At 43.4% G+C, this 16,003-nt stretch overlaps 1 protein-coding gene and 1 long non-coding RNA gene across 17 annotated transcripts; one reads left to right on the top strand and one right to left on the bottom strand.

Moving 5' to 3' along the window:
• Window positions 1-1,534: 1,534 nt before the first annotated feature.
• LOC109765584 (uncharacterized) lies at window positions 1,535-9,764 on the bottom strand. 15 transcript variants are annotated; one of them, XR_012202040.1, is made up of 11 exons: window positions 9,234-9,764; window positions 8,533-9,135; window positions 7,926-8,028; window positions 7,457-7,614; window positions 7,195-7,289; window positions 6,620-6,707; window positions 4,277-4,360; window positions 3,228-3,310; window positions 2,312-3,125; window positions 2,181-2,230; window positions 1,568-2,110 (listed from the first exon to the last, which is right to left on the bottom strand). It is a non-coding gene; the product is annotated as an uncharacterized lncRNA (long non-coding RNA). The 15 variants fall into 15 exon arrangements; XR_002233444.4 differs by having other exon boundaries at window positions 8,533-8,604; window positions 9,234-9,761; XR_012202042.1 differs by having other exon boundaries at window positions 1,837-2,110; window positions 2,312-2,458.
• Window positions 9,765-9,904: 140 nt separating this feature from the next.
• Window positions 9,905-15,272, top strand: LOC109765583 (uncharacterized). 2 transcript variants are annotated; one of them, XM_020324375.4, is made up of 11 exons: window positions 9,905-10,341; window positions 10,712-10,795; window positions 10,912-11,036; window positions 11,316-11,437; window positions 11,553-11,635; window positions 11,810-11,917; window positions 12,136-12,249; window positions 12,935-13,120; window positions 13,203-13,297; window positions 13,404-13,501; window positions 14,872-15,272. In XM_020324375.4, the coding sequence occupies exons 2-11, from the start codon at window positions 10,712-10,714 to the stop codon at window positions 15,000-15,002; spliced, it is 1,146 nt and encodes a 381-aa protein (XP_020179964.1). In that variant the 5' UTR covers window positions 9,905-10,341; the 3' UTR covers window positions 15,003-15,272. The 2 variants fall into 2 exon arrangements, with proteins under 2 accessions (XP_020179964.1, XP_040254406.1); XM_040398472.3 differs by having other exon boundaries at window positions 9,948-10,341; window positions 12,956-13,120.
• Window positions 15,273-16,003: the final 731 nt, after the last annotated feature.

The following is a 16,003-nucleotide window of genomic DNA, read 5'->3' as shown; positions in this document are numbered from 1 at the left end:
ACACAAAGTGTTCCTCATAGGAACATGTATAAGTTATGAAGAAAGCAATAGCAGTAAACTAAAACGATCAAGTGCTAAGCTAACGGAATGGGTCAAGTCAATCACATCATTCTCCTAATGATGTGATCCCGTTTATCAAATGACAACTCATGTCTATGGTTAGGAAACTTAACCATCTTTGATCAACGAGCTAGTCAAGTAGAGGCATACTAGTGACACTCTGTTTGTCTATGTATTCACACATGTATTATGTTTCCGGTTAATACAATTCTAGCATGAATAATAAACATTTATCATGAAATAAGTAAATAAATAATAACTTTATTATTGCCTCTAGGGCATATTTCCTTCAGAATCAAGGCTCTCGTCTCCAGTTGCTTACTTCTGTCCTGACTTCAATGCCAATATACTTCCTGTGTAGCCTGCAAATTCCACCAGGGATCATTAAGCAGTTGGACAGAATATTCGGACAATGCCTTTGGAGGGCAATAGTGACGCTCCAAAGCAATCTTTGGCTGCATGGAACCTGATTTGCAGGCCAAAAGACAAAGAAGGCCTTGGGGTGATCAACCTTAACATCCAGAATAAATGCCTTCTCCTCAAGCACCTCCATAAATTCTATAACAAGGCTGATATACCTAGGGTGGCTCTGATATGGAACAGTTATTATGATCTTGGGGTACCTCATGCGACCACCCCAATTCGTTCTTTCTGGTGGAGGGATGTGCTAAAACTGCATGATGCTTACACTGCCATTGCCTCAGTGCACATAAATATGGGAGATTATGCTCTATTTTTGGACTGATGCTTGGCACACTGAGGGCTCCTCACGGCCTTTGTGTTGGAGATTGCCTCGGTTGTTTTCCTTTGTCAATAATGATAAGATATCAGTTCAAGAATTCCTTTTGTCCCAGGACTTATTCTCCATGTTTTATTTGCCTCTATCAGAGGCTGCATCAGAGTTGCAAGTGCTTGAAGGGTGGATTCTGAATTTAAACAGAGACCCCAGCATTCCAGATGTTCGGGTCTGGACACACAAATCTGGAGAATATACTGCCAAAAGCTTTTACACAATAATGCACTCACACTTGCCTACCATCCAGCCTTGCAAATGGTTGTGGTAGAGTAGGTGCACCATGAAGATCAAGGTTTTTGGTTGGTTGTTATTCTTTGATAGGCTCAACACTAAGGATATGTTGGTTCGAAGGCACTGGAGATCTGCTAGGAAGACAACCTTTGTGTGATCTGCAATGAATATGTGTATGAGGACATGCTTCATCTATTCTTCAATTGCAGTTTTAGTTCCAGGGTGTGGAATTATCTCAGCATTGATTGGACTAGGGGCTCTGATATCCAGCAGTGTATCCACCATGCCAGATCCAGCTTCAAGCACCCCTTCTTCTTTGAAGTTATGCTAACAGCAGCATGGAATATTTGAATTCTAAGGAATGGCAGAACTTTCAGAGCAGAGAGAGCCACTTTCAGTGCCTGGAGATGTAAATTCATCCATGATATTTCTCTTCTAGCTCATAGGTTTAAAGATAGTAACAAACATAGGCTGCTTGCATGGATTGGTACTTTGTTGTAATTATAGGTAGGCATAGGTAGGTTCTTTCTTCTTACCTTTTGTACATAGTTCCTTCTGTTTGTGCAGTTCCCTCTGATTTTAATAAAGGGCCGTGGGGCTTTGCCTCACAGTAAAAATTCAAAAAAATTGCCAACTTCTTGTAAAAATATTAGGGAGAGAGGACCCTACTGCCAGGAGCAGCGGCGGTAGGATTTCACAGCTTACCGTCAGGTACCCTAGCGGTAGGCTGCCTACCGCCGCGGGAGGTGGCGGTAGGCTGTGAAATCCTACCGCAAAAACACCTGCATTTTCTGTCACAGCAAGCTGGCGCTCGCGCAGGCCTGTCACACCCTACCGCCGAGGGAGGTGGCGGTAATGTTAGCTAACCTACCACCATCTGCCTCGGCGGTAGAGGAGTTACGACACGTCAGGCTGCAACCGGTAGTTTGACGGAGGCTGCCGTTACCCTACCATCGTGGTCTCCGACGGTAGCTTGTTCAACCCTACCATCATGGGCCCTCGCGGTAGCGAAAGGGTCAGATCCTGAAATGATTTCGAACTGGGGTCAGATTTGACTAAACTAAGGCAAAAGGATCAAAACACGAAATTTAACCTCATGTTGATTCAAAGAGAAGAGGGGTTGGCACATGGGAGCGCGCGGTCCTGCCACCGGAAAAAAATATAAATTAGCTTTTTTTAACACAGTACAGACACAAGCGCTCATACATACGTGCATACACTCACCTCTATGAACACACACGCACACCCTATCCCTATGAGCATTTTCGAGAAATTGAGCCGGCATATCATCTTGAGATTTACGAAGTTACTGTAGGCGCCTCATCGTCGACGGGAACATCTCCCGCCACTGAAAGTGTATCGCCGGAAATCCTGAAATAAGAAAGTATATCATTTTGAGATTTACGAAGTCATCGTAGGCGCCTCGTCGTCGACGAAAACGTCTACTCCCACTGAAAACGTATCGTCAAAAATCCTGAAATAAGAAACTGAGTCAGTGTATTATCTTGAGATTTACGAAGTCACCGTAGACGCCTCGTCGTCGACGGGACGTCTCCTCCCACTGAAAGCGTATCGCCAAAAATTCTGAAATAAATCCAGGAATAATGCGAGCACCAGGACTTGAACCTGATGAGCTAGGGATACCACAATCCCTCTAACCATGCAACTTAGGTGGGTTCGCAAAAACATTTTAAATTATCAAAGTGTAAAGTTAGTAGTGGCTAAAAATCAAACCCTCTTTTTTTGGACGCGTCTAGCGGGCAAACGTGTGCCTCCCGTATTAGGTAAGGTTCGGTCCCCCTCAATCCAGATTTGGAAAGTAAAGGGTTGACTGCCTCCCACGTTCCCCGTCAACCCAGCTTCTCTCCTCCCAATCTCCCGATCACGTGCTTCACCAAAGCTGACTCTGAGCTGCCCCTCTGCGCCCATTGGCCGCCTCCCTCCTTTCTTCTCTCCCCACCTGTCCCCACACCTTCCTACGCAAAAGGAGGACATAGGCAATGAATCCCTTCCCCTGGTTCCACCCAATCTGAAGGACCTGCAATGGCTAAGCCATTAGAGGTTGAAAACTGAAGAAATTGATCTACAACTCTACAGCCAAAAAAGAGATCAAGAGAAAGAAGTGTGATTTTCTTCTCACCATTGCTCGTTGTGGGTGCAAAATTTCCCCCTGTTGTGTTCGCCCTCATTTCTTTAATCTCCCGCACTGTTTTGTAATGTGCCCTGTTGCAAGAAAAACATAGGGAGAGGGGGGAAAGTTGAGCACCTATAGTGGTTTTTGTAGCTAGGAATAAGCAAATCCTGCCAACTGCTGGTTTTGTTGTACATTCGGAGAAACCCCTCTTGTTTTCATTACATTTGCTTTGGAACCAGAAGTGTAAGCAACAACTTCTAGGGTTTGTTTAAAGAAAAACAGAGTTACACCAACGAGCAACTCCTGTGTTCTCCAGGGTGCTAGAGACTTAATGTGCAAAAAAGGTGCAAGCAACTACTTGAGCACTTTTAAGCAAAAAAAAGTGAGCTGAAGTGAGCAAATCATGTATCCCCTAAAAAACTGTAGGAAGGTCATGAGGTTGTTTAAGCAAATTCAGTGCTACCATTAAGCAAAAATTTGAAGATTTATTGTCATGTACTAACCTGACCACTCTTGTTTTACTTAGATTTGTTTTGGAACAAGAAGTGTGTTACAAATTAAAAAAGGCATCAACTTATAGGGGTTATTTAGGCAAAACAAGTGTTACCAATGAGAAAAATCCTTGTGTGCTTATGGGTGCTAGAAAACTTTATGTGCAGAAATAAAAAGATTGTGAGCAACTACTTGAGAAATTTTAAGCAAGAAATTGGGTTGAAGTAAGCAACTCATGCACCCCTTAAAAAATTGTAGGCAAGTAGTGAGGTGTTAGCAAATCCAGTGCTACCATTAAGCAAAAATTATGTAGATTTTGTTGACATGTACTAACCCGCTAGGCTCTAAAAATAAAATTGTAAGCAAAAGTAGTTGGTTTGTTTAAACAAAAGTCCAGTGCTATCCATTAAGCAAACTTTTGTTGTTTGTTGTCACTGCTGGGACTAACTATAGTCAAGTACTGGGGTTCCCTTAGGCAAGTATTAGTGAATTTTTTTTGAAAAACACCAGATTATCTAGAAAGTAAAACAACCAAGTCTTTGGAGTAGGGAGTGAGAAATTACCCGAAGTATAGTTGATGGTAGCTGGTAGAGGTTTCCTTGCATGGGCATTACTTTGATAGCTTGATGAGGGTTTTTTTAGTGGGTCTTGCGAAAAATACAAAACAAAAATAAAAACACAAAACTTAGTAGATATATGGATGGTGTGTCCTTTTTGGGTGTTTTTGCGTACTATCATGTGAGAGAAAGAAAAGGTACAAAATAATGAGAAATCAGTAGTAGATATATGGATTTTGTGGTTAGGAAGGTGTCAAAACGGGCAAAAATATATGGTTTAACTAAAAGGAACTTATATATGGGATGCAGACGCAACTTGTCAGGTGTCTTTTAGGCAACTCATTGCACCGGTGTAAGCAAATTTGGTCATTTTTAAATGGATGTGTTATATGGCCTACTACTCATGTTTATGGGTATATTTTAAGCAACTATGTAAACAAAACGTTGTGTCAATTTTTGTGGTGCAGACGAAGAAAATAAAAAGATAAAGTTCTGAAAAAAGTAACTTGTATATGCATGGCAAAGAGCAACTCGATGGGTATCTTTTTGGCAACTTACTGCTGTTGTGTAAGCAAGTTGTGTCATTTGTGTGACATGGGGAGAAATAAAAACTAAGGAACCTTGTATATGGATCTAAAACAACTTGTTTGAAATCTTTTAGGCAACATACTGCCACTATGTAAGGAAGTTGTGAACATTTTGTGACATGGGGAAATAAAAACTAAGGAACCTTGTATATGGATGACAAAGAGCAACTCGATGGGTATCTTTTTGGCAACTTACTGTTGTTGTGTAAGCAAGTTGTGTCATTTGTGTGACGTGGGGAGAAATAAAAACTAAGGAACCTTGTATATGGATCTAAGCAACTTGTCTGGAATCTTTTAGGCAACATACTGCCACTATGTAAGGAAGTTGTGAACATTTTGTGACATGGGGAAATAAAAACTAAGGAACCTTGTATATGGATGACAAAGAGCAACTCGATGGGTATCTTTTTGGCAACTTACTGTTGTTGTGTAAGCAAGTTGTGTCATTTGTGTGACGTGGGGAGAAATAAAAACTAAGGAACCTTGTATATGGATCTAAGCAACTTGTCTGGAATCTTTTAGGCAACATACTGCCACTGTGTAAGGAAGTTGTGAACATTTTGTGACGTGGGAAAATAAAAACGAAGGAACCTTGTATATGGATGACAAAGAGCAACTTGATGGGTATCTTTTAAGCAACTTACTGCCGCTGTGTAAGCAAGTTGTGTCATTTTTGTGACGTGGGAAAAAATAAAAACTAAGGAACATTTTATATGGATCTAAGACAACTTGTTTGGAACATAAAAATACTCCCTCTATTTCTTTTTACTTCGGATATAAGATTTGTCTTAAGTCTAACGTAGTAAAGTTTGACTGCGATTGTAGGAAAGAATATCCACATTCACAATATAAAATCGATATCATGAGATGCACTATTGAATTAACTTTCATGTTATATATCTCTAGTACCGTAGATGTTGATAATTTTTTATGTAAATTTGGTCAAACTTTATGAAGTTTGACTTAAGACAAATCTTATATGCGAAGTAAAAAAGAAACAGAGGGAGTAGAAAGCAAGCAACTCTACTATTCTTTTTAGGCAACACCAGTGCAACCAACAAGCAAGCCCTCTGCACAAAAAATTGCATCCCGACTCTATTGCTACCTAGACAAAAATATGTGTTCCCTTGAACATGTATGATACAAAGGAAAGCAACTACTGTTGTTCTTTTCAGGAACATCAGTGCAACCAACAAGCAAGTCCCATGCACAGAAAATTTGCATCCTAACTCTTTTTCTATCTAGACAAAAAACATGACTTCCTCTTGAACTTGTATGATACAAACTGGTGGTGGTGTGTGTTTATGCAATATGAACTTGCTAAGTTGCTATGAGTTTCATGCATGCAATTTCCTCCTCAAAAATTTAGGTTCTGTTTTGTCTAGACCAAAAACAAGACAAGCAACTGCTTGTGTTCTTTGAGGCAACTTGAGTGCAATCACCAAGCAAAGTCTTGTGTCCAAAAAATGCCTCCTGACTTTCTAGACCAAACATTTGTTCCTTAAAAATATGCGACATACACCTCCCTGGGTGGATGTGTGCAATAAACTATTCTATTTTTGGACAACTTCATTACAATCAACAAAGAGGTCATGTTTCAAATGCAAACAACAATAGTGGGAACAATCGGTTGGCAATTGCAATCCGAATCCCTATGTAGACCCGCACTTGCGTTAACCAGGTAACATGCAAAATGCTGAGATGTAGGCAACATGGTGGTGTATTGAAGCAACATGGTGGTGGCTGGGAAGCAAAAGTTCACCTGGTAGTGGCTTGGGAAGCCTGTTTTCCTGTGAAGCTTCTTGTGCAAGTTTCAGGCAAAATGCCATACAAGGCAAAGTCCTGCCGGGCTGTAGGCAAAATGTATATAAGTTTCAGGAAAAAAGGTAACTTGTTGGCAAGAAAGGCAAGATTAAACAAGTTTGATACATTTTTGTGGTTGTGCGAAGCTTTACCGGGGGTGGCTGGTGAAGCTTCCAAGTGTGCACAATAACCCCGAGCTTTTGACTTGACATCGTTTTCAGTTTCGACTTGATATAGGATATTTTTGTGGGTTGTACCATGTATGTTGATATGAAAAAGGCTGTGTGACTTGCTTGTGCTAATGGTGTGAGTTGCTTGAAAAATGTGTGTGGTGTTGCCTGATCCAGTATGAATATCTATCCTATGTCTGGTGTCGAACTTGCCAATTCAGTTACTTTTGGTAGCCTGCCTTTTGTGTGTGTGGCTTCACTGACAACAAATTTATGCATGATTTGGTTGAGCTAAGTGTATGCTTGCCTAAAAAGTTTCGTGTGTGAAAAACAGGAAAAAAAATGTGGGGTGTTGAATGCTTACTCGCAGCTTGTTGTACTCCCCTGGACCCTTCTTTTCCTTCCTCATGACCTTGAGTATGAGGTCGTCGTCCCAAACGGAAGCCCTTGGAACTGTGCCTGGAATCAGTTCATCCACATCGAGTGAATGAGAGAAAAATATATCAGAAAATAGGATCTGGCAAAAACATGCCGCATAAAATAGGAAATAGGATCCTATTTCAGTGTATCAAATTAGTGGATAACAAGATATCTATAAAAGTTAGGTGATTTAGGCCAGTACTGACCACATGTAGGCCCTGCCAGTCGAGGCATGCGTCGCCAGGAGGAGATTCAACACCACCACCGGTCGATTCAACAGCAAAACCACAGGTCCCCTCTCTCAGCCCTCCCAAAATCTCCAACAAATTCCGCCATGCCCGCCTCTCCCCACATATAGAAAAGACTAGGCAAATCACACACAATAGTAGGCAAGTCACACATAAAACTCCAGCAACCCCATGTAGTTTTTGGCAAGCATATCCTAATTTTCTGTAGTTGCAAGCCACACATATAAAGTGTTTTTTGGGATGGTTTTTTAGGTGGTAGGGAAGTTTTTTGGGATGAATCAAATTTGAGAAAAAAAAAGACTTTTTCACAAATCTGTTTTTGTCCACAATATTTTAAAGGGCAAGTCTCACATAAAACTATAGCAAGCACCGCACAGTGGTCAAGCAAATCCTGATGTGATTTCAGTTATAAATTTTCTCTACGCACCTTTGTTTGCTGCTCTTCAATGACAGGAGATGAATTAGCATCGGGGTTAACTATTGGGGATCTTGTTGAACGCCCTTTTTGCTTTTCCCAGCCTTTTTTTTGCCTGTGAAAAACATTTCAGACAGAAAAATGGGGCAAGTATTGCATTGTTTTGAGGCAAAACGTGATAAAGCGAAAAAAAATACTGGAAATTCAAATACAGCCCCACTTGCAGTGAAAAAAAGCAGATTTGTTCTCCCCTTCCTCTTACTATCCAAATGATACTGGAAATTCATTGTTGCTCTTCCCTGGGACAGCAAACCATAGAAACGATAATGGTCTCGAGATGGATGCAGCTGCGGCACTTCTCAGCGACATATGCAACGGAAACAATCACATTCTCTAGTACAACAAGATACAACAAGACATCATGCCAGCAATGCTTTCCTTGGCTGACCAACTATGGATTGGAGATGACAAAAACGCTTCTCGCGGAATCAAGGTGACCAATTCAAATCACCCCTGCCCCGCTAGCGACAAACTCTCACCGAACAAAAATCACGTCAAAAAATCGGGATGAATCTGCATCAGCTACTTCAAGAAACGATAGGGAGGGCGGGGGACTCACCCTGCGTGAGGCGCAGGGTCGATCCTTTGGATGCTCTGCCTCCTCCTCTGGATGGACTCATCCTTCGAGAAACTAACAAGTTTTGAACCATATCAGGCAACCAGCTAACAAAATCGTTAGGCAAGCTTTGTGCAGATATACAAGAACATTAGGCAAGCTGTGGGTAGATATGAAAGTAGGCTAGTTCATATCTCCATGAGCGCATTGGTGTGCAACAAAGTTTCTGGGTTCTGAGTAATCAAAATTTCCATCAAGTTTTTGTAGCACCTCTATGAGATGGCAAAACTAACGAACATTTCAGGCAACTACAAATCAATAGTTAGGCAAGTTTTTGTACAACAACAAAATACACGCTTTGTGGGAAAGGATCTACCAACTACCGTACGGCAAACTCTGACGAACTCACACCACATCTTCCTGCAACTCATGCTCACGCCTGCAGCAACTCAACACACGCACTTTGGCAAATCCAAAAACTGGTTCACAACGCCTCAATCTGTGGACGAAGAGCGGGAGGGGAATCTACAGTGAGGTACTGCACCGTAACCTCGCTGCGCTTCTCGCCGTCGTCCACAAATTAACGACCCACATGCCCCAAAAAACCTGCGGGGAACCAACATCAACTCTCCAATACGCCCCCATATCCGACGATTCGAGTGCAGGAAGTCGCATGCGTGCGTTATTGGGCTCAAGATGCTGACCGGCGATTTGCTGGACCGCTGACGAGGGCGCTACAGGCGAGATGTTCGTGTTGCACGGATGCGCGGGTCCCTCCTCAATCCCTGGCTCCTGGACGAAAGCGGCGCACAGAGGAGCAGCGCCGCCCAGACCCCTCCTCTCCCCTACCTCCGTCTGGTGGTCAACACGCACGGATGGCTCTTTTGCCCCTCTCTCTCTCTCTGCAGAGTGGTCTTTCTCCTTCCTTTTCTCCCCACGCCTCCCAAATCCGCTAGTAATCTCCGGAAGCTCGGCCACGGAATCGATGAATGCGGTGGTGGATTTGGAAGAAGAAGCTGCCATGGTCGCATGCTCGTAGCCGCAGACGAGATGGGTGTGCTTGGTGTGACGCGCGTCGGCGGGAGGAGCGGGGCAACGGAGCGCGGAGCCGGTAGGAGGAGCGGGGCGGCGGCGGCGTGGTCTGGGGGAGGAGCGAGGCGGCGGCCGCGTATCAATATCAGGGAGGAAGCGTCAGGCTTGAGTAGAGTGGTTGAGTGGATTGCGGGAGACTTGTCGGTAGTGCGTCTGTAACTCTGTAGATATTTCGCTCCACTGCCCCGACCGTGCAGCACCTGGTGATTGGATCCCAATCCGACGGCTTGGAAGGGTGTGTGCTCGGGATGTCTAAAGAGCAAAGCTTTGCTATTAAGAATTTAGGCTTTTTTTTTCCCGTCGGCTGGACCTAACCATGTGCCGCAGAATGGTTCGAGCTCGACCGAGCCGGCCCAAAGCCTGCCCGCTTCCTCTTCCAAGAAACGCCAGCGCCGCCGCCTCCCTCGACGCCGGCCTCCAATCCAATCACCCCTCCCCTAATCCAGCAGAGAGGCTTCTCTGCCTGACCTCGCGCCTCGCTCGGTAGAGAGACAGAGCGCCCGGCTCACCGCGCCGACTCGCCGCTGCGCTGCCCCCGCCCACCGCCTCGGCCGCGTCGCCCCGCTTACGCTGCGCCTCCGAGCCGCCCCCGCCTCTGCTGGACTGCTGCGTCAGGCCGGAACCCCGCCCCTGTCGTCTCGCCTCCGCTGCACCGCCAAGGGAGCCTGCTGGTCGAGCTCGCCCACGCGTCCCACTCTCGTCGCGCCGCTGCTCCAAGAGGTGATTGATTTCCCCAGGAACCCCGTCAAACAGTAGCCTAGCATGCTTAGAACCCCTAGGTGATTTTCCCAATTTTCATTTCTTAGAGCTTGACTTGATGCATTTTCTTACCAATCTCATGTTATACAAACAACAAGATGAAGATGTTACGCGTAGTTTTATCTCCTTTGTTACATCATTAAGAACCGAGGTCAAATTCTGAAATAATGCTAATACAGTCGAACCATTTGTTTTGTAATCTTTGGCTTGCTTGCTTGAATCCTAGCTCCACCACTGTAAAAATCCTAGATTGTGCTTGCTCGAACTGCTCTCATCTTTCCTCTTGGGTGCATTATCGAATCTAACCATATCCATCTTGTTGTCATTAAAGATGGCTGGTCGGTACAATCGCACAAACTACTCTTCCTACCTGAACGACGAACCAATGCCTGACGCCACTTCAGAAAAGGAACAGGTATGTATATATGCATCCCAATGCATACCCTTGTGATGATTTTTCGACTGCTGTGTTGAGAGGCCGAGACCAGTTCCGTGAACCTATACGTGTTGTTTCTGTGGTTGTGTTTGCAGGGTAATGAGTACTTCAAGCAGAAGAAGTTTGCTGAAGCGGTTGAGTGCTACTCGAGAAGTATCGCATTGTCGCCGACGGCTGTTGCCTTTGCCAATCGAGCTATGGCGTATCTTAAACTAAGAAGGCAAGTTCCTACACTAGAACCATGCTTGTGTTTGCTAGGCTGTGGCACTTACTGGTTTGATTGTGCTAGTAGCTGCAATTGATTTACTATAGTACACCTTATTTGTGGCTGTAACCATAATTCTGGTTGATGGATAGATCAAGTGAAACTTTCAGACTGTTGATATTCTTCTTTGCTATTTGTGCTAATATCTCGTGTTTTCCCTGTTGTGGAACTTGAGAGCCATGTTTTACGACCACTATCTGGTTTAGTCTTACGTTTTTATCTGGAACTTAATAGATTTGAAGAGGCAGAGAATGATTGCACTGAGGCTCTGAATCTGGATGACCGTTATGTTAAAGCATACTCACGCAGAATTACTGCAAGGAAAGGACTTGGGAAGCTTAAGGAAGCAATGGATGGTATTCTGCGTTTTAACCCTTCTTGATTTTCCTTTTGACAGTGCTTTCCTTGTAAGCTTAATTCTTGTCTGCGTGAACATTGACAACTATTGTACATTACTTATTTGCATAACAGATGCTGAATTTGCTGTAAGTGTCGATGCTAACAATCCAGAATTGAGGAAACAATATTCTGAGATAAAGGCATTACTCATGGAGGTGAGCAGCTATTTACTTCAATTTTCATCTGATGTGTTACCATTAGTGTTCGCATCCAAGCTCTTTGGTCAAATTTTCTGTTCATTACTTATGTATCCACATTCAGTCTTAGATGTTGTATTAAAGAGATGCCCCCTTTCATTGCTTGTAATAACGAGTTTATTACTTCTGCAGAAAATGGCCAAGAGAAGTTCAGTTCAAGCTAAGCATACAATTTCTGAATTTGATAAAGCTGGAGATAGAAAAAATATCACTTCTCATGCACCAAGTGATCCCCAGAAGGTAGGTTATAGTGTTCTATTGCATGACATGCTGTGTCTTTCCCTTTATAAGAAGTAAAGTTTTCGTAACATGCTTTGACAGATTAATATAATTCATGCACATGGCTCTGCGATTTTGAATTAGCCCTCTGTTCTGTTTCTTGTAGAGCTGGTTACATTCCACCTGAGGTCTATTCAGCAAACATGTTTGGGTTTGTAATGTCTGATTTAATTCTACAGGACAGTTTCATGGAAGTTGATTTGCCTGGGAGAGCTGCGGCTGGGATCAGAGAATTATCAGGTGGTGTGTCCAAAGGAGGATCTGGTGTAAGCCTCAAAGACAATAACATGCAGGTGCGGTCTGACTAACATTTCTGACTATCATAAATGCACATGATATTGTGTCCCCTTATATATGAGTTGGCTAAAAATAAGAGATGTATGATTTGTGTGTTGGTACTTATCAGCTTATACCATTGCATAGTTTGCATCGTCAACGATATAACCTGCATAGCATATGAGTTGGTCTCCTTGTTCATGCATTTTGCTGAAATATAGTATTTGATCCTTATGGATATATGAAAAAACTGGTTCATGTATCTGAAGTTCTCAAAATCCATCAAAGCTTGGTAGCTGGACTGGCTTCCAGTAGCTAACATGTCTATTCAAGCAGAGGAAAGTCTGCCCACTGCGCAAGTTTACTCTTTTTAATTCGGATGTTGATTCTGTGGTGGAGCAGAGTGTTTGGGTGGTTGGAAAACCATGAAGGAGCAGGCAGAGGGCGAGCCCTCCCTAGCCATTGAAGTAATACTTGAAGTTCTGCGTATAGGAGCACATTTATGTTCTACTCCCTCCATAAAGAAATATAGGAGTGTTTAGATTACTAAAGTAGTGATCTAAACGCTCTTATATTTCTTTACAGAGGGAGTACTATTTTAGTGCAAATGTGATGTAAAGTACTGATTTTGCACACTTCTTTGGGGAATTTGAAGTAGTGTTGCTTCTTCCTGTTACATTTCAATTCTTTAATTTAATGCAGCAATCTCGAGATGCTAAACAGAAACCTGGGCCAGAAATATCAGTGCAAGAGCTTGCATCACGTGCTGCTTCACGATATATATCCAGCACTGTAAAAAGTGTGAAGACACCAAAGACAGCTTATGATTTTGAGGTTTCTTGGAGAGCTATCTCTGACGACCTTACCCAGCAAATACAATTGTTAAAGGTTTATTCTCAGCCTCTTTTTGGTGTCTTAAATTAATCGTCATATGTACATTTCTAATTGTCACTTTTTGTTACGTGATCAGTCAATTCGACCAGAGAGACTTCCAGAGATTTTTAAGGATGCACTTTCATCAGCTTTTCTGATTGATATCGTGAAGTGCACAGCCTCAATTTTCCGGTGTGCTTGCCTCTTATGTTTTTTTAAAGTGTTTCTTACATTCTCTTGCAGTACTCTCATGACCTGTACTGTTATTACCTATTATTAATTCGTATTATGTACTCAGGGATGATGCAGTGTTAGCAGTTAGCATTTTGGAGAATTTGGCGAAAGTTTCTCGCTTTGACTTGATCATCATGTGCCTCTCACCCATGCATAAATCTGGTATGTTTGAACTTTGCTGCCCTTGCATCCATCGTATGTTTTCCCTTATCATGCCCAGCTGTTTATTATTAGTAGTAGATTGATAGTCCCTCATCCGGCATCCCCCTTGGTATTATTTAAAAATCATGAAAGATTATTTGAATTGCATTTGTCTGTACTCCTGTGTTGCTGATGTAGTCTAATCCAATGGTGTGGAGATGGATAATCCAAGTGTTATTAGCCATTAGGTCGACTTCTTAGGTTCTGCCACATCGAGCTTCTAGGTTTTTCCAGTAAGAGTGCAAAATTACATGGCAGCCTTGCTGCTCACGTCGCTAGATTGGCACCGCTGGATGCCAGCAACGTGGGACTGGACCTTCCTACCTCCATGTGCGGCTGCTTTTTATGCGAACCATTCTTGTTCCCCAATCCGTAACATCACGTCCCTCGGTCCCTGTGAACTTGATCTGGAGAGGGGGTGAAACCACCTGGGGGGTGGGGGGTGGAGGGTGGAAAACAAGAAAAGGAAGAGCAAGAGAGCTCTGCCGCCGAGAGCTGAGCCCTGGATGGTGGCACCGTGGCAGATCGAGCGGAGCACCACAGATGTGCCAGGGCAAAGTCATAACGCTGTATCGGGATATTTAAATGGAAGGGAGGTATTTCAGAGCTGGTTTGGCGGGGCCGATGGTGGCCCGGAGGTCCCAGATGAGATGGGGGATGAAGTGGCTTCTCTCAAGCCCTAGACTTTGTAGCTTGTTCCTTTTCTTTTTATTAATAAAAATTGCAGTGGGGTGTTTTGCCCTACTGTGTATAGTAAAATAAAAGAGGCATGGTTAAGTCAGGGTGTGGTGCAGTGTCGAGCGTATAGGCCAGCCAGAGTCTACTCTAGGCATGGTTAAGTTAGGTTGCTACTGTGCACTGCAGATTTCACCGCCAAGCGGTTACCAATCACCACTGCTGCAGACTTGACGATTTGGAGAAAGAGAATATACGGAGAGGTTCAAGAGGGTGAATCATCCGAGCTCAGCAGAGGGTTGCGCACATTTGAACATGTTGATATGGAAGTAGTATATTTCGACATGCCTATACATAAACCATTCAAATACTATAAATGCTGATAAAAAAAAGTAGCGGGATCATATACGAATGTGCAAAATAACCCAGCTGAAGGCATCTTAGATTGGGGAACACATCTATATTGAGTTGCTGGGAGGCCAATTTTTAAATGAGTAGGCTCCCCTCATCAATTCCAGTGACCTGATGATTTCTTAGAACATTCATTTCAATGAATCTGTGTATTTGGACTTTGTACATACTGGTGTTAACTAGTTGCACAGCATCATTTATTTGACAATACTCTATTTGCTTCTGCTTGACTCTTTTCCGGTCAGAACTGCGGAAGATATGGGGTCAAACATTCCTTGTCGAAACTGCAGCACCAAATCAAGTTGAAGCCCTCAGGCGGCTGCAAGCCAAATACGTTCAAGGAGGATGGCATGATGACATGTTCACTATGAGCTAATGATGACTTGATGTGGTTGTAAAGACAGTTCCCTAGAGATCCCTCTTCCCTCTAGTCACCTACTACCTCTGTCCCTTAATATAAGATGTTTTTGCAGTTTAAATTGAACTACAAAAACGTTTTATATTAAGGAAGGGAGGGAGTATATTGGAACACCCTTGTAGAATGAATCTTAATTCTAGTTGGAGCAGTGAACCATAGGCGGACTTGCTTCAGAAACATCAATAGAACCATTTGACCGTGAATTATGTTTTTGAGATTTCTTGGAGATTTGTTATTCGAAGGTTACCTGTGCCTGTGCTTTTCTTCCTCGCATGCATTTGTGCACTTTTGTGCTCTGTTAAGTTGTAGGGTTCATGGTGGGTTTCTTTTTCTCTGTTGCTTGTTTTCTTCCTTCCCATGGACAAATTCACCGAACTACGGAAACATTATATACTTTCAAGTGGCTTTTTGCATTGAAGCAGCGAACAATTTTACGACATGAACACTTGTTATTTGCATGATACTTCAGGGAATATATGGGAACGAGCACTTACTGGCTAGAAGACCGTGGTCTGTAGGTCCGTCTTCCTTTCCTTAACTCCACTCCACCAGCTCACGGTGTCTAGATCTGACTCTCCTCCGGCATCGTCGGAGGGAGATGAAGATCTGCGGTCGGGTGAGCACGGGGATGCGCTTTGGCCGACAAGCCAAAGGTCTCGGTCCGTCCGGTCGTTTTGCAGCGGAGCATCTCTAGCAAGGATTTCGAAGCCAACCCGACGGTGCCCTGCTAGCTAGCTGAATCGATCGATTAGGCAGACGAAGGAGCTAGCTAGCTCCTGGATTGATTCGAGCTTCATGCGCTGTATTTGACTGTCGGCTGCTTTGTATTTGGCCGCTTCGAGCTAGCTAGACGCCCGGCGGTTTCGTATTTGGCCGTTTCGTACACTATTCGTCGGTTTCGTAGGAGCGAGCTGGCTGATTATGGACACGAGCAAGAGGAACAAAACATGGAAAAAAAT

The sequence above is a fragment of the Aegilops tauschii genome, chromosome 1 (assembly GCF_002575655.3).
Source record: "Aegilops tauschii subsp. strangulata cultivar AL8/78 chromosome 1, Aet v6.0, whole genome shotgun sequence".
Taxonomy (NCBI): domain Eukaryota; kingdom Viridiplantae; phylum Streptophyta; class Magnoliopsida; order Poales; family Poaceae; genus Aegilops; species Aegilops tauschii.
This window is presented reverse-complemented; position numbering and strand designations above follow the sequence as displayed.

Bases quoted from the DNA above. Each gene is read 5' to 3' on its own strand.
- LOC109765583 (XM_020324375.4), top strand. From the start codon at position 10,712: ATGGCTGGTCGGTACAATCGCACAAACTACTCTTCCTACCTGAACGAC. The intron at 10,796-10,911 runs GTATGTATATAT...TTGTGTTTGCAG, and splicing joins CCACTTCAGAAAAGGAACAG to GGTAATGAGTACTTCAAGCA. The intron at 11,438-11,552 runs GTATTCTGCGTT...TTTGCATAACAG, and splicing joins GCTTAAGGAAGCAATGGATG to ATGCTGAATTTGCTGTAAGT.